This window comes from Schistocerca nitens, chromosome 4 (genome assembly GCF_023898315.1).
Source record: "Schistocerca nitens isolate TAMUIC-IGC-003100 chromosome 4, iqSchNite1.1, whole genome shotgun sequence".
In the NCBI taxonomy this organism is placed as follows: domain Eukaryota; kingdom Metazoa; phylum Arthropoda; class Insecta; order Orthoptera; family Acrididae; genus Schistocerca; species Schistocerca nitens.
In genome coordinates this window covers 436,034,199-436,058,618 of record NC_064617.1, presented here as the reverse complement: position 1 = coordinate 436,058,618, position 24,420 = coordinate 436,034,199, and the positions used below count along the sequence as shown (strand labels likewise).

Sequence of the window (24,420 nt, the reverse complement as noted above, 5' to 3'; positions counted from 1 at the left end):
GCCGAGGGATGACCACCTCTTCCCAGGAATAAAGACATGGCACAGTACAAAGCACTTTATATACTGAAACCTAACTGCGTGCCGGTATAAATCACAGGCTGCAGATTTCTAAGCGATGCTACTGAAAATGTTGTGCCATGGTGTGATAAGTGCCTCAACCTGAATGACGATTATGTAGAAAAATAGCTATAGAGTGTACCTCTAAATGTATAAAATAAAGTTTGGTTTTTCCATAGTGTTAATTTTTTTATTTCAAAATGTCTGTTACTTTGTGGATGGCCCCGACAAACAGCAAATTCAGGGCAGCCAAGGCGACATGGCTGCAGGAAAGGTGTGAAGAAATCGGAAGAAAATGATAGTTGGGAGCCCTTAGTCAGCAACAGAAAAGTCAGAATAAGTTTTGGTGAAATTTAGAGCAAGGGTGGTAACATTAACAGTGCAATGGGAATCCACTGTTACATGCAGATGAGAGAGCAGATAGGTGGAAAGACTACAATGAAGGCCTCTACGAGGGGGAGGACTTGTCTGATACTTGACAGAAGAAGAAACAGAAGTGGAGATCCAGTATTAGAATCAGAATTTAAAAGAGCTCTGGAAGACTTGAGAACAAATAAGGCAGAAGGAACAGATACAATTCCATCAGAATTTCTAAAATCACTGGGGAACTAGCAACCAAATTACTATTTAAATTGGTGTGTAGAAGCTATCAGACCAGCAACATACCATCAAACTTTTGGAAAAATATCCACAAAATTCCAAAGATAGCATGGACAGGTAAGTGCAAAAACTAGCACACAATCAGCTTAACAGCCCATGCATCCAATAATGAAACCACGAATATCAAAACTAGCCACAGCACTGAAGGCTTGTTTTTCAACATGGATGAAAAGCCTCCACAGACAAAACAATGATTGGCACAAATGTTTTTCTTCCATAGTTACATCCTTAATGCTTTCATATGAGGATCACTTCTAAAGTTCTGCACATGGTAAGATAGAATTGAAGAAAATAATTTATTTTACAAAAAATCTTCATAGGCCTTCATTCTTGCTTATGCGGCTTCCCAAGATATTGGCAACTTCTGTATTCTGGATAGGGCACCTTCATTGTTGAGCTACCTGATTACTTGGGTCACCCAACTGTACGCTTCATCAATTGTATCAAAACATTTTTCATGGAGTTGCTGCTTCAATTTGGGAAGCAAATCAAATCTGTTGAGCTCGTATCAGGACAGTATGGTGTGTTGGGAAGTATTTCCCATCCATAGACCGCTTGGCTAATACCACGCGGCTTTCTTGCAGTTGATCTGGGGGTTTCATTTATTGATGTTTTCATTACGTAGCAAATGGAGTGGAACACTATTTTTCAGTTCACCATTCAGAATAATATACACATTACATTACACAATAATGACAAAATACAAGCACACAGGAAATAGAATTTTCTATGTGCCAGTTACAATAAAAAGCCTGTGTATACAAAAGGTAGTGCAAAAGGCTTGTGTTGCCAATATAAAAATAAAATATTAAGGCTTCAAAGAACAACTTATATGGAATTCTTTTGCCTACTGATATGGTCATATTGTTGCATAAACTAGCAACCCAAAATTCCAGACAGAAATGTTAACACATTAACATTGTTGCTCATTCCTTGACAAGGCCGGTTATGAATTTAATGCCTGACAAGTCTTGGCCCATTCTGCTGCATGAATATGAATTCAGTGCTCTGCAACATGAAGAGACAGCTGATTTTGATGCATATTCCTGTTTCACATTATAATAATTTACTTCTACTTTAAATCAGTAATACCAACTCATTTTTGTAAATTTTGTGACATGGCCAGTTTTGATGCTAGGTGCCTCATATACAGAAGAATGGAAAGAAAACTGAGGATCAGTTAGATGATGATCAGTTTGGCTTTAGAAAACGTAAAGGGATCAGAAAGGCAGTTCTCACATTGGACTTGGAAGCAAGAGTGAAGAAAATCAAGACATGTTCACAGCAATCATTGACCTAGAAAAAGTGTTCGGCGATTAAAATGGTGCAACGCATTCAAAAATCTAAGAACAACATGGGCAAGTTATTACGAAAAACAGGTAATACACAAAACGTACAAGAACCAAGGGGGAATGATAATGGAAGACAACGAATGAAGTGCTCGGATTAAAAAGGGTGTACAACAGATCATGCATAGTATTGAAAAAAATTGTGTGTTACTAATACACAATTTTTTTTTTTTACGTGTCTGCTAAATTACAAGATGGTATTCTGGTGGGAACATGTTAAAATAAATTTTATTTTTCTGGTAAACACAGCATCCAGCACGTAGTCTGTAGACTTGTGCCTTGGAAATAATAATTGGCAAGAACCACATAATGGTGTCAAATCAACTGTTAGTCTCATTTAAAGACAATTTATTGCAGCATTAGAATCAAACATTTGAATTTAAAGTCAGAACTGGCTTTTCCACGTTAACTACAAAAATGTTTGAACATACATCATATCAACACATGCTCGGTACAGACTATGAATAATTTAATTAATTGTACCTTATTTAACAAATAAATTAACATTAATTAAAGTTACTAATTAATCAATGATGACAGGTGAAATACCCTCAGACTTCAAGAAGAATATAATAATTCCAATACCAAAGAAAGCAGGTGTTGACAGATGTGAAAATTACCGAACTATCAGTTTAATAAGTCACAGCTGCAAAATACTAAAGCCAATTCTTTACAGACGAATGGAAAAACTGGTAGAAGCCGACCTCGCGGAAGATCAGTTTGGATTCCGTAGAAAAGTTGGAACATGTGAGGCAATACTGACCTTATGACTTATCTTGGAAGAAAGATTAAGGAAAGGCAAACCTACGTTTCTAGCACTTGTAGACTTGGAGCAAGCTTTTGACAATGTTGACTGGAATACTCTCTTTCAAATTCTAAAGGTGGCAGGGGTAAAATACAGGGAGCGAAAGGCTACTTACAATTTGTACAGAAACCAGATGGCAGTTATAAGAGTCGAGGGGCATGAAAGGGAAACAGTGGTTGGGAAGGGAGTGAGAGAGGGTTGTAACCTATCCCCGATGTTATTCAATCTGTATATTGAGCAAGCAGTAAAGGAAACAAAAGAAAAACTCGGAGTAGGTCTTAAAATCCATGGAGAAGAAATAAAAACTTTGAGGTTCGCCGATGACATTGTAATTCTGTCAGAGACAGCAAAGGACTTGGAAGAGCAGTTGAATGGAATGGACAATGTCTTGAAAGGAGGATATAAGATGAACATCAACAAAAGCAAAAAGAGGATAATGGAATGTAGTCGAAGTAAGTCGGGTGATGCTGAGGAAATGAGACGCTTAAAATAGTAAAGGAGTTTTGCTATTTGGGGAGCAAAATAACTGATGATGGTCGAAGTAGAGAGGATATAAAATGTAGACTGGCAATGGCAAGGAAAGCGTTTCTGAAGAAGAGAAATTTATTAACAATGAATATAGATTTGAGTGTCAGGAAGTCGTTTCTGAAAGTATTTGTATGGAGTGTAGCCATGTATGAAAGTGAATCATGGACGATAAATAGTTTGGACAAGAAGAGAATAGAAGCTTTTGAAATGTGGTGCTACAGAAGAATGCTGAAGATTAGATGGGTCGATCACATAACTAATGAGGAGGTATTGAATAGAATTGGGGAGAAGAGGAGTTTGTGGCACAACTTGACAAGAAGAAGGGACCAGTTGGTAGGACATGTTATGAGACATCAAGGGATCACAAATTTAGCATTGGAGGGCAGCGTGGAGGGTAAAAATCATAGAGGGAGACCAAGAGATGAATACACTAAGCAGATTCAGAAGGATGTAGGTTGCAGTAAGTACTGGGAGATGAAGAAGCTTGCACAGGATAGAGTAGCATGGAGAGCTGCATCAAACCAGTCTCAGGACTGAAGACCACAACAACAACACGATGATGTTACTATTTACAATGGATTGTTTCAGTGCTTTACAATCAGAAACTTTCTATTACCTTCAACAAGTATTGATATAACAGCACGGTCTTTTGCAATATAATCTGTGAGGCTTTTAGTATCTCTTCATTTGATAGTCTGTTTGTTCAAATGGTAGTTGTGGGGTATAAATTACAAAGTATGAAATTTTTTGGATAGAATTAATTAACTGGTCTTCTTGGGTACAAAAAACAAGGTGCTGGTGTATAAGGAAGCATAAATAAAAGGTTCACTTCATCTTCTTTCTAATCTCTTGGCAGCACAAAACCCATCAATTATTTGTAGTCATAAGAACAAGCAACAAATCCTGTAATCTGTTCAAATGGCATGCAGTCTTCAACTGGATCAGCATGAATTTTATGAACATCAGAGTCTTTAAAACAAGAAACAACTTTTGCTTTTACTTTGGCTTTGCTTAAAGGAATGAATTCTTAATACTTCTGAGCTCCTGTGACTGCTATACTTCATAAACTTGAATAGGATTTAATATTTTGTTACCAATAGGATTTTGCAAACTAGCTTTGCCTGTAAGCTTTTTTATTGTGTCACCAGCACCATCAAACACTCTCTTTCCATGTGAAGCAGCATAAAAATCCCATTTTACCTCAATTCTTTCAAAATCATCAATATGATGATGCAAGTTAGACAAGTTTTTTAGATTCTTATATTATGCAGCTGAGCCATCACTGAAGTAATAAATTTTGTTCAAATTAGAAAGAAAATCAAATTTCACGAACTCTAATAAGTTATTTTTGGAACACATATAAGAATGCTGTATTGCGAGCCAAACTATCTCAGATAAAAAAAAAAAAATTCTGTAGCTAAGAATATTTTTTCTTTATTCTGATGTTTTGTCTTACAATGCACTGTGGCCATGGAATTACTCCAATGGAACCCTTGCGCTCCATCATGAGGCAGATAAGAATAATTTTCAGCAAAATCACACATAACAATGGCTTCATTCCAAATTAGTGGAGTTTTGTTCTCAGAAAAAAGCAGATTGTTGTTTTGCAGCACCGTCATGTCATTTTAGATGTGTTCACTGTGTACATCACTGTGTAAAAAAAATCTTCCACAAATCTCTCTTGATTTGGTTACAGTTCAAAGTTTCTTTGAGGTGGCATTGTGCATGTTGCTCCAGATACTGGACGGCGAGAGTTTCAATGTATGTTACGGGTTCCAGGAATTTGGGACCCCATAGATGGAGAATTTTACGGATGGACAGAAGGTATGCAAGGAGGTTTGAGCCTGATTGATATGGTTTTGCAGAACTATATTGATGAGGGCTAAGGATTAGCAGAATCTGAACAGATGGAGGTCATTGTGAAATGAAGGGTGGCAGTCGAAGATGGGTAATTTGATGGAGCCATTTGGGAGCTTTCATGAGCAAAGCATCAATGCAGGAACAGTGCGTGGGATTGGGTTCTGGCTAAAGTGAGAGTGAGGAAGAACTCCACCAGCTATCATATTCATCCACCTACAAACCCTGCCACAGCGACCCAATTCCAGAGACCCAGCAGGGCCTCCAGCCCAGAACCTCTCCCTGGAGTCCACCTCTCTCCTCACCCCTACCACTCACTGCACTCCTACCTTCTATATGCTTTCTAAAGTCCATAAAGCCAACCACCCAGCATGCCTGATTGTAACCGATTACTGTGCCTCCACTGAGAGAATTGCTGTTCTCGTAGATTAACAGCTTCTGCATATTACCCACTACCTACCCTCCTACACAAAAGATACCAACCATTTCCTCCATTAACACTCCATAGTTCCTGTTCCATTAACACACGGTGCCCTACTCGTCACTATTGATGCCACCGCCCGTTACACTAACATTTCAAATGCCCATGACCTTATTGCTATTGAACACTACCTTTACCGACACATGACATATTCTAAACAACGAACTCCTTGTCCATGACCAGCTATACCCTCACCCACAATTACTTCTCCTTTGAAGGCATTACCTACAAACAAATGTGGGGTACAGCTACGGGCACCATCCCAAGCCAATCAATTCTTTGGCGACCTAGAGGAATCCTTCTAAACACCCAGAATCCCAGATCCCTCATCTGGTTCAGATTCACTGATGACATTGTCATGATCTGAATCAAGAGTGAGGACACGCTATCTACATTCCTCCAGAACCTCAAACAATTTCTCTGACATTCCCTTCACCTGGTCCTATTCAACCCATCAAGTCATCTTCCTCGATGTTGACATCCACCTCAAAGATGGCTGCATCAATACCTCTGTCTATAGCAAACCTACCAACAAAAAGCAATACCTCCACTTAGCTGCCACCCATTCCATACCACCAAGTTCCTTCCATACAGCATAGCCATCCATGGCCGTCGCATCTGTAGGACGAGCGGTCCCTCTCGAAATATACTCCGGGTCTCACTGAGGCCTTCAGAGACCGTAATTACTTTCCCAACCTTGTACAAAAACAGGTTTGCCATGCCTTACCTTTCTAGTTACCCAACACCTCCCAAAGTCTGTAAGAGACCAGCCACGGAGGTATTTTCCCCTTGTGACTCAGTACCACCCAAGACTGGAGCAACTGAATTACATTCTCCATCAGGGTTTCGACTTCTCTTGTTGTGCCCTGAAATGAGAAATGTCGTACCCACTACCCTTCCTACCCCTCCCACAGAGAGATTCTGCCACCTACCACAACTACACAATATCCTCATCCATCCCTACACAATCCCTGCTCCCAATCCTTGCTTCATGGCTCATATCCCTTTAATATGACATAGATGCAAGAGCTGTCCCACATATCTTCCCACCACCACCACCACCACCACCACCACCACCTATCCCAGTCGAGTCATAAACATCACCTACCCCATCAAAGGCTGGGCTACCTGTGAAACCAGTTATGTGATATACAGGCTTAGCTGCAAGCTGTGTGCTGCATTCTATGTGGACAAGACAACCAACAACCCAGTCAACCACATGAATGGCCACTGACAAACTGTGGCCATGAAATAACTGGATCATCCTGTTGCTGAGCATGCCACCCAACACAACATTCTTCATTTTAATGACTGCTTCACAGCCTGCACCATCTAGATCCTTCCCACCAACACGAGATTTTCTGAACTGTGCATGTGGGAACTCTTCTTGCAATATGTCCTATGTTCCTGTAACCCTCCTCGCCTAAACATTCATTAGTCGTTGTCCTCACCCATCTAGCCCCTTCTCCCCCCCCCCCCCCTTGCCCTCCATCTAACCTCCAAATTGCACCTAGCTGCACTACTCTCCACCTCCTCCATGCATGCTCCCTGCAGCACTTTACTGTCCCACAGCCGTATCCTGCTCTCCCTCTCTGCCCCAGCCTCCTCCTTACCATCACCCAGTTACCTCTCCCATTATGCTGAACTGCGCGGTAAACCTGGGTTCGATGTGGGGTGGGTGGACTTCTGTGGCCTGTTGTTGGGTTGTGAACCACTGAGGGCTACGGCGGGACAAAGCCTCTCCATCGTTTCTAGGTCCCCAGTTTAATACATACATTCATGATGAATGTTATGTGGAAGACATCTTGGTGATGCTAAGAGTTATTGCAAATGACTAATATCTTCACTGCATGGTTTTGTCCTACGCTTCCCAAAATTTTCTTTAACACCAGGGTGGTGCAAAATAGTCTTATTTTACTTCCATGATTGATCAGATTATTTGCTTGCCATTAGAGAGGCAAAAAACACTTAAAGAACTACACATATTACAACAAACAGCCATGCATCCATATAATAAAATAAAAAATAAATAAAAAACAAGGGAGCACATGAAGCACTGAAAAGTAATAAAAAATTTTGCCTGATGACACACTACTGAAGAGTATCTCAACAGCTAGAGAAGCAACTGAAGAACACAAATGTCAGATGCAGTTTACAAATAAACTATTCTCTGAAAGTGCAGCTTAGACACAAGTTAGCTGACAAATATAACAAATTTTCAAGTTATGGAGTCCACAAAATATGTCACACAAATTGTGAGAAGTTTTATATTGGACACACAGTTAGAAATTTTTGTATTAGGTTCAGGGAATACACATATCTACAGAACAAAACTGCATTTGGACAACACCTGACTGAATGCAAGTGTACTGAAACCAGCACCAACTGCAACATGTAAGTCGCACATACAGCTTTTAGGGGCTGCCTATAGCAGCTTTTGGAAGAAATATATGTCTACAGGAATAAGAAATGCCACCCCACAAAGCTTCTAATGAAGCAAACAAATTTACACCATACAGAAATTTTTCACTGTATGATAGGCTGTTACAGATCTTGCATGTCATAATGATGAGGCTCTGTCTACCTGTTTTCACTGTGTTGCCCTTGTTTTCTTGGCTCTGGTTTCGTGGAATCATGTGCCTGCTGGTTCTTCATGTTTTCTGAACTGCTGTCGGTTAACTTGACTGTGTATTGTCAGTTCTGGTGGGGTAATTGGGAACGATTTTGTGAAGTTATGATGATTTCAAGTAAGTGCTGAATTTAAGTGAATTATTTTTGCAATTTTAAGACATAATACCTTGAAATACAAAATCTGCTCTTGGATTCTTCACATGACATCGTAGTAAGTTCACATTTACCCTATTGTGTTCAGAGTAAATGGAAACTGCAATCTCAAAGTGTGGACTAGATTTGGATTTGCCAGCAGGGTTAACTGTAAACCAACACTGTTCTATAACTTATGAACATTTTCCTGAACAATTGGTGTTTATAATTACCGCAACCAACATGTGATAAAAATTCCAAAATTAGCAATTTTTAAAATAATTTATCAAACGACATTGAAAATGAGGCAACAGGATAGCATATTCCTAGTCAGTACACACAAACAGAACAAATAAAGAAAAAAAAATATATGGCTAAGCTTTTCTCCCCATGTGATTTTAACAGGGCCAAACACAAATCTGTCACGAGGTTGTAGTCTACCAGGTAAATGACTCACCAGCACACTAAATGAATGTTATTCTGTACACCCATTTCCATTAATTGTAAACTGACGTGGCTAGCGTGCCCATCAAACATCAAAATGACACTTTGACAGGGTAATTGGGGATTTTTACGATATTTTTGTACATGATGGATAAAAGCCGTAGTGAACCATTGACAAAACCTTGGTTTCTCCATGCACTGCTTTGTTGAAGCAGTTTACAGTCTCCCTGGTTAGGTATTAGACAAAGTCCAACTCTGAACTGAACCATTCTTACACACATTGAGGTCACAAAAGTCATGGGATACCTCTTAATATCATGTCAGAGTTAAGAGTTCCTTTTGCATGGCGTAGTGCAGCGATTCGATGTGACATGGACTCAAAAAGGCGACGGAAGCCGCTTGCACAAATATTGAGCCACACTGCCTCTATAGCTGCTCATAATTGGGAAACTGTTGCCAGTGCAGGATTTTGTGCACAAACTGACCTCCTAATCAAGTCCTATAAACATTCAATGGGATTCATGCTGAGCAACATTGGTGGTCAAATAATTCTCCTGGTCATAATGTTTTTCAAACCAGTCACGAACAATTGTGGCCTGGTGACATGGTGCAGTGTCATCCATAAAATTTCTGTTGTTTGGGAACATCAAGCCCATGAATGGCTGTAAATGGTCTCAGTTTGTTCAGTTGGACCACAAGACCCAGTCCATTCCACGTAACCACAGACGATACCATTACAGAGCCACCACCAGCTTTCACAGTCCTTTCTTCCATGGCTTCATGAGGTCTGTGCCACATTTGAGCCCTAACACCAGCTCTTTCAAGCTGAAATCAGGAGTCACCTGACCAGGCCATAGTTTTCCAGTTATCTAGGGCCCAGGAGAGGTGCTGCAGTCAATGTTGTCCTGTTAGCAAAGGTTCTCTCATCTGTCATGTGCCACCATAGCACATTAATATGAAATTTAGCCACACTGTACTAGCCAATACAAACATCCTATGCCCCAGATTGATATATGGAGTTATTTCACAAATTGTTGTTTGTCTGTTACAACTGACAACTCTATGCAAATACAACTGCTCATGGTCGTTACGTGAAGGCCATCAGTCACTGCATTTCAGTGGTCAGAGATAATGCCTGAAATTTGGTACTCTCTGCACACTCGCTACACTGTGGATCTCAGAATACTGAATTCCCTAATGATGTCCAAAACAGAATGTCCCCCGTGTCTAGCTCCAACCACCATTTCGCAATTAAAGTCTGTTCATTCCCATCGCACAGCCATAATCACAAAGGAAACCTGTTCAAATGACTCATCTGAGTACAGCTGATGGCTCCATCATAGCACTGCCGTTTTATACATTGTGTATGCTATACTATCACCAGCTGTAAGCGCACATACTGCTATCTCATGACTTTTGTCACCTCAGTGTATGATCAATGGTACAAAGTGAGTGCATCTACAGCAATGCAGGCCAAAACAGTTGTAGATTCCCTACCTAACCCAGCACAGACCCCATTCAGAGGCTTCCACAAGAGCCCCCATTTCTGCATGAGCAATTAAACTGGCCAATGTAGCTTCAACGTGTGGAGGGAGAGCTTGAGGATGCTCAAGGCTTCATTCATCCAGTGTTATCCTCCAACCTAAAGAAGAAATCAGAATAAAATTAAGCAAATCCTGTATAAAGGTTTATATTTAATCTCTTCCTTTTAGTCTTCAATTCTGGACACAGAAAAATTTAGACCCCACCCTTCAATTCAGTAGTATATGACACTTTGGGACACTATAAGCTGCTTTTGCTTCCTTAAATGTTTTAAATTTATAACATCATGCACAGCTAACCTCATGCACAGCTGTTGACACACCATTTACAGTGTAACTGCAATTTGGACGCTTTTTTATGTATTTCCTTGGCATTTTTCAAAACCTGATATGAAAATCATCATACTGGTTTGCAATAAAGTCGAATGGATGTTATTTACATGAAATTAAGGAATTTAACTGTTGCAATCTCATTGGAACAATAAAATAATTTAATAAAACAGAAATGTGTTTAACTTATCTATAAATAAAGGAAAAAATACTTTTTCCTTTCAAAATACGGAGCTGCTAGACTCAAAGTAAAAAGCTCAACAATTAACAGAATTCAACAATAAAAGAGAGAGGGAAGTTATGTCAAAATAACATGCAAAGGTTGAAAACAATGTTTTCTACAATTACACCCAATGTCTCTCTAGTAGTTCACAATTATCCCAGCTGACCCCACACAATGCAGAAACCTATTTGGGATGCCAAATATTTATAATTTTAAACAACATTTTACTGTAGACCCATGTTTAAGCTCTAGTTCTACTTTAATTGCATTTTAACTAATTTTTTACAGGGGACTGGTGTATAAATCTAATTATCTTTTAATTGCACCTTGACTGATCTTATTTTGTTTCACACTGAATGTTGAAGATTCTATCCTTGACTTTGTAACATGCAACTGTAAACACTGCTTATGGTCAGCGTCACCTAATGATGATGCCCTCTCAACTGTTTGTACTGTAGCTATAGGCATTTCCCCCAATGTCAATCATGGCTATATGTTTTATATGTTTCTTTTGATAAATACAAGGAAGCACAGATGTATGTACATTAGTTCCTCCTCAAACAACATGAATCACACTACTACTTGTAATGTTTGGTAACTTATCATAACACTATTATTCATAAATATGTACATTCTTTTTAAATCAGTCTGAAGATGATCGTTATGATTAAATAATTCAATGAATAAAACAAACACTTGTGATCACAGACTACTGTGGTTTTTTTTAAACTGTCACACACTGGATCACTTATCTTCAAAGTGACCAAGTCATCCCTCAATAATTCCACTTAAGTCATCATGATTTATGACGGTCCCATGAACATTACAAATGGTGCAACATGGTTCTTAATAGATTGTGTGACCACCACACATGGCAATGCATGCTCTGCAATGTGGTCCTACACTGGCCACTAGGTTAGTAAGAAGTTCTTGTGGTAGGGCATTCCATTCCTCCATATGTGTGTTTGACAACTGCTGAATAATCATTGGTGCATGTGAGTGTGCTGCAATATGTCACCCCAATGCATCTCACACATGATCTAAGGGATTTATGTAAGGGAGGGAAGAGAGTGGGGGGGGGGGGGGGGGGGGGGCAGGACAGGCCAGCCCATCTGCCAAATATCTTCTCACTCCAACAGCTCCTCCACAATGAAGTTCAACAATTCACACATTGTAATACACACAAAACAAAGTCTGGACCAAATGCACCACTGAAAAAACCCCTATGTTCCAAGATTTGGAGCTCAGTACATCCGAGCACCATTATGCCTCCCCCAATGCCATAATACTTGGAATACCAAAAATGATCACCTTAGACAATGCTGGATGTATCGTCATATGGCAAGAGATGGGGATATGTAAAGCATCCAGAACTTCTCTGTATAGCTAATTTGAGAAATAAATCTCAAACTAGAACTATCCAGCAGAATTTAGCACTGTCAGGCAGTTTCTGAAGGCATTAGCAGATGTGTATGTATCACATGAATGAACTCTTATATAAAAATTTGATCAATCACATTAACACAATTATTATGCTATAAAAGATGTTTGCCTCAACTAGTCATCACAACATGCATCACAAGTAATTATGAAAAGATTTTTTGGACAGCTTCATATAGCCTACAAAGTTAAGAAAAGCATGCCAATCCATACCACTTTTGAAACATGCACCTCATCAATTTCGCGTGCATACGTGTTGCAATCACTTTATGTTGAAGCACAAAGACTTTCCATCACAATAATTAACAAAGAGCGCAACAATCATGTGCATCAAATAAGAATTCATATGTTGTTCATTTGAAATACATGATTTCTTCTTGCTAACAATATTCACTCACTGGATTGTCTCAAATTTAAACAACTACGCGAAAATAAACGGGGAGCGCTCACACAAGTTGTCAAAACCACGGGGTCTTCAACTTATAAGAATACATATCATGCACTTACACATTATAATCATTAAGAAACATCTAGTGCTACTTACATTCTGAATGTACGGCGGAAAAGATGAGAAAATACATGGCACGGCGCCGCATCTAATGCGAACATTTGATAAAGACGTTCGATCAATGTCTGCTTCTCGGAAGTGGACTGAACATATTCTACTATGTTTAGTTGGTTTCCAGTCTATTCGTCGCAATGCCTTGATCCATAAGCTTTTCCTAGCGCTGTCCTTCGGGAAACTAAGTATCGCGAACATAAAAGATTGAAGGTAATGAGTAAAATAATTGAAACGCTCCCTATTGGGAGCTCAAGTTTTAGTTTAGCTGCAGCATTTACCTGTGGAAAGTAACAGCTGACTTTCCGCTTCTGTTTGTACATCCGGACGCAACACATGTAACCATTTTTCCCACGTTTACGTTAATATTTCGATGAACGACACATCAATACAAACACACTACTGGCAATGTTTTGAGCGCAAACAAATGGCGGTGCTGGCTTCACGGTTACGGCATCTTCCAAGGGGCTTCTTGGTCGTCATCCTCAGATTCTAACCTCCTTGGGTCTCACTCACACGAGCGACCGATCGCAGCGATCTTTCGCATGCGTGCTCCAAGGGCGACCGATCGCTTCGTAGATCGCAAGTTTGCGGTAAAATCGCAGTGATCCGTCGCTGATCGAGTGGAAATAAAGGTAGTTTCACACCGATAACAAACTCCAACAAACAAAAACATGAGATACAACTGTTGTAAGTTTGGCAAATCTGCAACTGTTGTGAGTCTGGCAAACAACTGTTGAAAAATGTTGACAACAGTTTTAAATTCTTGTACACACACATTCGGTGTTTCGATTTTTTGTTAGAGAAAAGCAACGGAAATGGATTATGAATGAAGATGCATTAGCAATTTGTGCTACAATTCTTGGTGTAATTGCCACTAAAATCAACCTAACAAGAGATTTTGTGGTCCAGAAAGTTTTTGTTACAATGACAAACTCGCGAAACTTATAATTCTGTACTGGAGGTGCTCAACGTTGAAGACGGGCAAGGTTTCAAGAATTTTTTTCAGAATCACATGTGGGCTGATTAACTCTTGAAGATAGTAGCCCTACATATTCAACGGAATGAGAGAAATTTTAGAGCTGCAGTATCCCAGCAGAACAACTTCTTTTAACCCTTCAATTTTTGGCAACAAGTGACAGTTACACACATTTAATGTACTCTCACTGAATATCACTGGCCAAGATTAGTGAAACTGTACCTAGAGTGTGGTGGGTTATCGTGAATGTGCTCAAGAATTTTGTAAAAGTACTGTTATTTTTCTTACTCTACATTCTTAACCCATTTATACATGTACTTATTACATATTCAGTTCCTTCCCAATAACCCACTATCTGAAGGCAAGGAACTGCAAGTTACTGTCATGGTCTCTTTTTGCCATAGTAGTTGCCAAACACCTAAACCTTTAAGTAAAATAATATACGTTGCCGGAATCATTTGAAATATATGCACTTACACTAAGATACATCACATCTTACAAGCCTTTCCCTCAGAAAGGAAGCAATGAAAATATGTTTGAAGACCCAAAATGGAACATAATAAATGTTGCTGCCTTACACTTAAAAAGATACATTGAAATAATTTTTGGTAAAAATATTGACTGCTTTTGGCTCTATTATTTTAAAAAAAAAAAAAAACAAGAGATAACACTGTTTCTTCACTAGACATTTTCAGTATTGTTATCTGCACCTGCAGCCTCATTTTCAGCTGCATAAAATGATGTCACTGTTTTTGCTGTAGCAGCAGCAGCTTGGGCTAGAGCCTGCTCAGGAAGCATTTCGTTAGCATTATATATTACATCAGAATTTTTTTTGTTTTACTTCAACAAGCACATTCTCATTCCTTATTTTTCCCAGAGTATTTGTCTGTTGTGTTTGACAGTTTTTCTATTTTGTAATGACTTCATGCACATTACAGCTTGCTCTGCAGCAGTGGTCCTCTACCTCTTCTTTGCAAAACTGTGATCTCTGACAGATATTGAAGGCAATGGGGAGTGTACAGTTGATTGTGGTGGCGGTGGTGCAAAGATGTTTGTTGTAAAAGCTGGGATTTCTTCATTAAAGCTTCTAGATTGGAATACAGTGGTGTTGATTAAAACTTCATCTGACCCATCATCGTTATCATCATTACCCTCTTCAGTGGTGGCTAAGTGGGGTACATTAAATGTTTCTGATGAATCCTGAAATATACAAAATGTAAATTTTAGAACACTGTGCCCCCTAAAGCTACTTATTAATACAGCAATTAAATTTGAATGGCATTTTTCTTACTTTTATAGGAAACATCTACAAAAGAAGAATGGGAAGATGTATCAAATGGATTTCAAACAATATGGAACTTGCCATACTGGGCAAACATATTGAAATAGTGCAGCCTGCAGGAACTGCATATTATAATATAATTACACTGGAACATTTAGTGTTGTGCTGTTTGCATTGGTAAATGCATATTACAACCTAATCAGTTACAAAGTAGGTATGCAATGAAGTATTTCAGATGGTGGTGTCTTCAACCACTTTAAGATGGGTGAGTGATTTTCTAAGGGAAAAATTGCTCTACCCATGCCAAGACCACTTCCTGGAAGAAACAAGGATGTGCCATTTGTTATGGTGGGAGATGATGCTTTTGCTCTTTTAGAGTGCACGATGAAACCATATGCAGGGTGGCAACAGAAAATTAGCCAGGAAAGAATGTCTTGCTCTAGAAGAATTGGGGAGAGTTGTTTTGGAATACTGTCAACAGTTTTTCAGTGTCATTTAACAACTGTGCACTTAACTAGGCCTACTGAAAAAGCGACATTACTGACTTCTGCAACTGTGTCTTTGCACTATTTTCTTAGAAGATATAAAGAAAGTGCCACAGTTTACTCACAACTTGGCTGTTTGATATGGAAGATCCAGAAACAGGCAGGATTCAGATGGTAGTTGGAGAATGTCTCCGCAAAATAAATGTCTCCAGAGAAAGGGAGGCAACGCAGGAAGAACTGGAAAGCAAAGCATATAGGGGATGAATTTGCAATCTATTTTATATTCGATGTTGGTAATGTGAAATAGCAAGACAAATGTAATTACAAACTCCAAAACAAAACCCTTATAACTTTAGTTATTAACAATATATGCCATTAACTTGCAAACTACTTTGCACCAGATGTTGACAAAGTGATATGAAAAGTGAAATAAATAAATTTCCAGTGAAAATAGAGATGTAATTACAAAGTTTCCGAAAAAAAACTCTTTCAGCTCCAGTTACGCTAGTGAATGACATTTTGCTTACTACTGAAATATTTTTCTCCCTCGCTTGTTCACGCCTTCCAAAATCTTCATACGCTCGTAAAATATCCATTTGAGGATGTAGATCTCAGTTGTCTCAGGCCCACTTTCAGTTCTGAACATTTTACAATGTTCAGATTGTACCGTGTTTTCATATATGTCAATTTCCTTTCACACTCCTCAAGCAATACACCAACTTATCTGAAATTTCTTTCGGTAAATCTTTCCTTTCATATCTGTCTTTATACGCAGAATCAGAAGGATCCCAGAGGTTTCCTCATTTCAAAAAACTGAGTTGTTTGTACTGTTGACCACTCGTTACTCGCTATTGTCGAAAGAAACACTGCTGACGAAGAAAGAAATACAGCAGACGACATGGCAAATGCGCATGCGCACATCACACAACGCTGCCATGTTTGGCTCACTGAACTCTAGACAAATCTTCCGTCAACTACTTGTTCAAACTCGCGACTTCAAACAACTGTTGACAGCAGGTAAGAACTAAATCAAACTCCGAGCTAAAAACAGTTGTCATGCGAGTTTGTTGGGGTTGGTTTTCAGTGCGAAGATGCCTTAAGGCAATCTGATACATCGCTTGCGATTCGTGCATACATAAGGCTGCTGGTTATCAGGAATGGGTGGCAAATACGTGTGCGACTCGAGTGGGCTGTTTTGTTTCGCCTACGTTAAAAACAACTTTACGTTAGAATTTATGGTTATTCAGGCACCACGGACTACTCTGAGAAGTGAAGTGGAAGCTGGAATTGTCGTTTGCAATAAGAAATATAAGCAAGAAAGACGTGGAAACATTCCACGAAGTCTTTCCAATGGCTGCATTCACACAGGCCATCAACGGACGTCTTGTCACGTCAAGTACCGTCGAAGTTTCTCTGGAGAAAGTTTTGACGGTGTCGTCGTCTGCTAAAGGAAGTTAACTTTCTTTCGTCGTGATAACTAATGTTATAGTAGTGAATTTCGAGCTCTTGTGTCTTCTTAATCCTATTTTATTTCTGTGCTTTGTTTTCGTGGAAAATTTCAAATGTTCCATGACGACTTGGAACAGATAATTTTTCCTTTGTGTGTTCTCCCACAAACGTGGTCATACATCTGAAAGCGAAAAATTAAAGTTTTACAACAGAACAGAGATGACGCCCACACTGTATATACTAAGAACATAATTTGATGGAGCCATTTTCATTAAACATTTTAAAAGAAAAAGTCAGTTCTAATGAAGGAGTAAAATACAGCTCTTCATGAAGTTATTAGGAACGTATGAAAAGAAACACAATGGATAAGGTAAATAGGTTCTATTTATTCCCTAATAAATGTTGTCAGATTCGTTTGTTTGTATGTATAAATAAATGTCGCTGTTTTGAAATGCTGTTATTCCACTTAGCACAAAAATGATCAAGAATATATGTTAGGACATTTGTTTTGGCCATAAATAAACTTCTAGTGTTGTTAGTTCCTCTATTCAGATACCATATTACGACTTTCTGTAGCACGTACAAATACGATAACTCATAACCTTAGTCAAGTAATTAAGTACTGGGCTATGTGAACGGACTTGAGTGTTGCAGATAAACTTACAGCACAGTAAGAGGCAACTGCCACTCAGAGTCGTCTTCTGCAAAGACAGGAAGTGGATGCGGCCCTGATCTGGGAACTTGGTTGTATAAAGAGGGGGCAGGTATCAGCTCTCAGAGGAACTAGAGGTGAGTTGATTATACAAGAACTCAACTCCAAACATGTATTAATGTTAAAAATGGAATGTCATTCATGCCGATGGTGGGCTTCTTCCAGGGGCTTAATGACCATCAGATTGAAACACTGTCCGGAAGCAAGCACGAGGGAGAATGTATTGGCCTCGGCTTACCTTCATTACAAGGACAGCTGCTCACAGTTGAATGAACTGGTTTGTGATACTAGTGCCCACAACCTGATACAGTGGAGCAATGATACCAACAGCAGAGGGGAGTACCTACTGTAATTTCTCCTTGAAAGCAACTTTGAGAACTGGAATAGGGGTAGGGAAACAACCTTCAGGGGGAGAAGATTGGAAGATGTAACTAACTTAATTTTTGGGTCCCTCTCAAGGGCGGTTATATAAAATAACAGCATGTGGTGATGGAGCCATCCATATCTGACCACATGTTAGAGGCTGAAATGGATGTTAAACAGACCATTTTCTGTTGAAATTTGGGGAAAACAATAGGATTCACCTAGGAAAGACCTAAACCCACACTTATCTGAAATCAGAACATCATTAAGAAACCCAGTAAATCTTGAGGAAATGGCATAAGAAACAAGTTTACTATTTTGACTTCATACTTGGAAAACTGCCCAATCGCCAAGAAGTGCACTAACATGAATATACCTTGATAGAACAATAAACTTGAATTGAAAAGGGAACAAGTAAGCCACATATTCAACATTGCAAGAAGGAAACAACAATGGGCAAATTAATAGGGGACCACTGCCTAATACAACCTTGCAGTTAAGCAAACAAAACTATAGTCCCTGAAGGGCTCTGAAAGGAGGTGGAAGATACATGTACTTGTTCCAAACTTAATCAATCACTCACCAGAATGCTACCGAATCTGGGAGGCACTTGAAGGATGATGGTGGGTACACAAGGACAGCTAGACATTGAATGGTCTCCTGAAGACCAACTTCCCCCAATGCAACCTGGTCGATACCATACCAATATTTATTCCCTTGAAGGTACTGGTTTACAGGTAATCAGAGGGAGAACTGAACCAGCCAGAGAATACATAAAAAAAAGAAAGAAAGTAGGGGGTGGGAACATTTCAACCATTCCTGACTACTGCTACAAGCAGGAGAGGGACTGATTAGACTCCTATGCAGATTGTTTAGAGCCAACCTAGCAGCAGGAGTCATTCCTAATGCTTGTAGGACACTGAAGGTTGTTTTCATTCTGAAGCTAGGGAGAATGGATCATATAAAGGTTAAGGATGTGGGATAGACCAGTCTGTCCGCCTCCCTACTAAAGTACAGAAAAATAGGTTAACATCACATTAGGGAAAGTAGGTTGACTGAGGTTCCTCTACACGAAAACCAATGCATGCGTATCAACCAGGCAAATCATGTGAAACAGCACTCGGCCAACTTGTTGGAAAGGTGGAAAAAGCTCTACACGTTCACGAAACAGTTCTCTGCATTTTCCTTCGTATTGAGGGGGCTTGTGGAATGCGACCTTCAAATCCATGGTTACAGCTGTAGAAGAGTATGGCAGTAAGACCACCATATGCAGGTGGATTAAGAACATGTCGAGTAGGCAAAAGGTAGAAGCCACTGTGATGAATGGGAAAATGGTAATCAACACCACCGGAGGGTGTTTGCAAAGTCCTAACCACTGTGGAACCTAGTGGTGAATGAACTCTTCAAAGAATTAAAATCTTGAGGATTAGGGCATGCAGGTAATTTAGTCATAGGCAATATTTGGAAAATTTACTAGTACCATTAGAACAGTGGCACAATCCACACTGACCAATGTGCAAAACCAGTGCAAGAAACAGGATCTAAGGGTCAGTCCCAAGGAAACTTTTGTTGTACCATTCATGCACACGTACTGGAATATTAAGCTTCTCGATGAGTCTACCCGTAGAAGGGTAGGTAGTGAAGCATCTGAGCGTAACCCTGCATACAAAACTACCATGGACCCCCCCCCCCCCCCGTATAAGGAATGTGCATGAGAAGTGCCTATTTTACACACTGGGGTCAAAGCCGCAGGAGTATGTACTAAATACACACCACTGTTAAAAACAACTATGGTAATTTATGGGGCTATAGTAAAGTGGAATAAACTAGAACAGGAGGTGGTTACTAAGGAGCTTGGCAAAGTGTGTACATTTATCTGCTTAGCCAGAACAGTATTACCCCTCTGGGTTACAACAGAGGCAGCAGCAGGACCATAGAAATTAAGAACGGAAATGTTTAGGATTCTAGAATCTCACATCAATATAGTGAATATGGTACATATAGGAAAGTTCAGGGAAATGCCAGCTGACTATTCAATAATTTCCACAGGCTTCAATAAACTTTAGGGCCACCACTGTTTTTGAGTATTACTGTGGAAACTAGCAGCTCAGCCTCAGGCTGCAGAAGCCATACACAGCTGTCAGGCATCAAAGTGTCAGCATGCCAATTGAGCAACATGGCTGCTTTAAGGCTGCCAAGGCAAAGAACGGCAATCCTGGTGACACAGTGAAAAGAAGATACTCCTGCAGGGCGGCCTAAGCAGTTCCTGCACCACCGGCCACTGGAATTGCTTTTCTGAAAAAGGCCAGAAGCTGAGCATTGGCTAATAAACAAGCTGCACCATGTAAATAACTGAATTCTAATGGAGGAATCAGCAGTGCGATATCGTCTACAATGATGGAAGGGCTGTGGTAGGTGCTGAAGTGATATAAGCGTCAAGCAGCCACTGCGGGGGAGGGCATCCATCCTATAGCACAAAGTCTACCTTACTGGGGCATCTGTTGCTGAGTGTACTTCTGTGTGTAAGCATTTCCGGGTTGTTGTTGTTGTTGTCTTCAGTCCTGAGACTGGTTTGATGCAGCTCTCCATGCTACTCTATCTTGTGCAAGCTTCTTCATCTCCCAGTACTTACTGCAACCTACATCCTTCTGAATCTGCTTAGTGTATTCATCTCTTGGTCTCCCTCTATGATTTTTACCCTCCACGCTGCCCTCCAATGCTAAATTTGTGATCCCTTGATGCCTCAGAACATGTCCTACCAACCGGTCCCTTCTTCTTGTCAAGTTGTGCCACAAACTCCTCTTTTCCCCAATCCTATTCAATACCTCCTCAGTAGTTATGTGATCTACCCACCTAATTTTCAGCATTCTTCTGTAGCACCACATTTCGAAAGCTTCTATTCTCTTCTTGTCCAAACTATTTATCGTCCATGTTTCACTTCCATACATGGCTACACTCAACACAAATACTTTCAGAAACGACTTCCTCACACTCAAATCTATACCCGATGTTAACAAATTTCTCTTCTTCAGAAACGCTTTCCTTGCCATTGCCAGTCTACATTTTATATCCTCTCTACTTCGACCATCGTCAGTTATTTTGCTCCCCAAATAGCAAAACTCCTTTACTATTTTAAGTGTCTCATTTCCTAATCTAATTCCCTCAGCATCACCCGACTTAATTCGACTACATTCCATTATCCTCGTTTTGCTTTTGTTGATGTTCATCTTATATCCTCCTTTCAAGACACTGTCCATTCTGTTCAACAACTCTTCCAAGTCCTTTGCTGTCTCTGACAGAATTACAATGTTATCGGCGACACTCAACGTTTTTATTTCTTCTCCACGGAATTTAATACCTACTCTGAATTTTTCTTTTGTTTCCTTTACTGCTTGCTCAGTATACAGATTGAATAACATCGGGGACAGGCTACAACCCTGCCTCACTCCCTTCCCAACCGCTGCTTCCCTTTCATGTCCTCAACTCTTATAACTGCCATCTGGTTTCTGTACAAATTGTAAATAGCCTTTCGCTCCCTGTATTTTATCCCGGCCACCTTTAGAATTTGAAAGAGAGTATTCCAGTCAACATTGTCAAAAGCTTTCTCTAAGTCTATAAATGCTAGAAATGTAGGTTTGCCTTTCTTTAATCTATTTTCTAAGATAAGTCGTAGGGTCAGTATTGCCTCACGTGTTCCAACATTTCTGCGGAATCCAAACTGATCTTCGCCGAGGTCGGCTTCTACCAGTTTTTCCATTCGTCTGTAAAGAATTCGCGTTAGTATTTTGCAGCTGTGACTTATTAAATTGATAGTTCGGTAATTTTCACATCTGTCAACACCTGCTTTCTTTGGTATTGGAATTATAATATTCTTCTTGAAGTCTGAGGGTATTTCGTCTGTCTCATACATCTTGCTCACCAGATGGTAGAGTTTTGTCAGGACTGGCTCTCCCAAGGCCATCAGTAGTTCTAATGGAATGTTGTCTACTCCTGGGGCCTTGTTTCGACTCAAGTCTTTCAGTGCTCTGTCAAACTCTTCACGCAGTATCGTATCTCCCATTTCATCTTCATCTACATCCTCTTCCATTTCCATAATATTGTCCTCTAGTACATCAACCTTGTATAGTCCCTCTATATACTCCTTCCACCTTTCTGCTTTCCCTTCTTTGCTTCGAACTGAGTTTCCATCTGAGCTCTTGATATTCGTACAAGTGGTTCTCCTTTCTCCAAAGGTCTCTTTAATTTTCCTGTAGGCAGTATCTATCTTACACCTAGTGAGACAAGCCTCTACATCCTTACATTTGTCCTCTAGTCATCCCTGCTTAGCCATTTGGACTTCCTGCCAATCTCATTTTTGAGACGTTTGTATTCCTTTTTGCCTGCTTCATTTACTGCATTTTTATATTTTCTCCTTTCATCAATTAAATTCAATATTTCTTCTGTTACCCAAGTATGTCTACTAGCCCTCGTCTTTTTACCTACTAGATCCTCTGCTGCCTTCACTACTTCATCTCTCAAAGCTACCCATTCTTCTTCTACTGTATTTCTTTCCCCCATTCCTGTCAATTGTTCCCTTATGCTCTCCCTGAAACTCTGTACAACCTCTGGTTTAGTCAGTTTATCCAGGTCCCATCTCCTTAAATTCCCACCTTTTTGCAATTTCTTCAGTTTTGATCTACAGTTCATAACCAATAGATTGTGGAGTCCACATCTGCCCCTGGAAATGTCTTACAATTTAAAATCTGGTTCCTAAATCTCTGTCTTACCATTATATAATCTATCTGATACCTTCTAGTATCTCCAGGATTCTTCCATGTATACAACCTTCTTTTATGATTCTTGAACCAAGTGTTAGCTATGATTAAGTTATGCTCTGTGCAAAATTCTACCAGACGGCTTCCTCTTTCATTTCTTACCCCCAGTCCATATTCACCCACTGTAGTGTCGGCCGACTTGCCAACACTACGCACACTAATTGAAAGAGGCGGCCAAGATGCACGCGCTAACTCACGAAGGATGGAGTGAGGTCTGAAACAGGATACGTAATGAATGTTATAAAGAAAAGTACGTAGCTCCTTGAATACTTAACTTTTAATCCATTCTTGTATACATCGTTCTTGATGAGCCATCTGGAGATTGTGGCGATACAAGTGAGACTCTTTAGATACATGCAATGTTACAAATGGCGCCTTGCTAGGTCGTAGCCATGGACTCAGCTGAAGGCTATTCTAACTGTCTCTCGGGAAATGAGAGAAAAGCTTCGTCAGTGTAGTCGCTAGCAACGTCGTCGTACAACTGGGGCGAGTGCTCGTACATCTCTCTAGACCTGCCGCGTGGTGGCGCTCGGTCTGCGATCACACAGTGACGACACGTGGGTCCGACATGTACTAATGGACCGCGGCCGATTTAAAGCTACCACCTAGCAAGTGTGGTGTCTAGCGGTGACACCACACCCACTATGTTTCATTCTCTCCCTTTTCCTACTCTTGAATTCCGGTCACCCATGACTATTAAATTTTCGTCTCCCTTCACTACCTGAATAATTTCTTTTATCTCATCATACATTTCATCAATTTCTTCATCATCTGCAGAGCTAGTTGGCATATAAACTTGTACTACTGTAGTAGGCATGGGCTTCGTGTCTATCTTGGCCACAATAATACGTTCACTATGCTGTTTGTAGTAGCTTACCTGCGCTCCTATTTTTTTTTATTATGTTGGAATTTCCGGGTGCCAAAATTAATCGGCCTACTGGCTGCCAGGTGGCCTCCTCAGCATACCACTCAGCATCGTAATCACATGCCGAGAGAGGAGATATGAATTCCTCACAGAACTAATGTGAATGTACTAACACAACTTCTAAAAAAATTTAGCAAGTGCAGGCATTTCCTGCTGTGGAACAACTGTTGAAATTAACTTGATCAGGACAGTCAAAAGTTGCAATCAGTACATTTTATTGTTATCGTTTGCGTCCGGATTTTAAATAGCTTCTGATAATGCTCTTATAAAATTATGGAACAAAACCACTAAAAAATAAAACATACTGTTTACAGCTAGTGGCTGTCCTGGTAAACTAAATTCTGATAAAATATTTGGCTTGTCGTGTTTTTTCT

At 39.8% G+C, this 24,420-nt stretch overlaps 1 protein-coding gene across 11 annotated transcripts in view; it reads right to left on the bottom strand.

Annotated features, from left to right (window-relative positions):
* LOC126253623 (oocyte zinc finger protein XlCOF6.1-like) overlaps positions 1–24,420 on the bottom strand; it is a 74,098-nt gene that overhangs the window by 22,526 nt on the left and 27,152 nt on the right. For 2 of the 11 annotated variants that reach the window (XM_049955099.1, XM_049955100.1), the window contains exons 3-4: positions 15,909–16,020; positions 14,981–15,216 (exon numbers count right to left, since the gene is read on the bottom strand). The exons of 5 other annotated variants lie outside the window; for them this stretch is intronic. Coding sequence is in view for 1 of the 6 variants with exons in the window: in XM_049955090.1 (XP_049811047.1) it covers positions 13,023–13,221; positions 13,319–13,383 (264 nt within the window). In the remaining 5 variants the exon portion in view is untranslated. Of the gene's footprint in view, positions 1–10,441; positions 10,587–13,022; positions 13,222–13,318; positions 14,540–14,980; positions 15,217–15,908; positions 16,021–24,420 lie in introns of those variants that run through there. 4 more of the 11 variants (XM_049955093.1, XM_049955098.1, XM_049955090.1 and 1 more) reach the window with 3 other exon arrangements.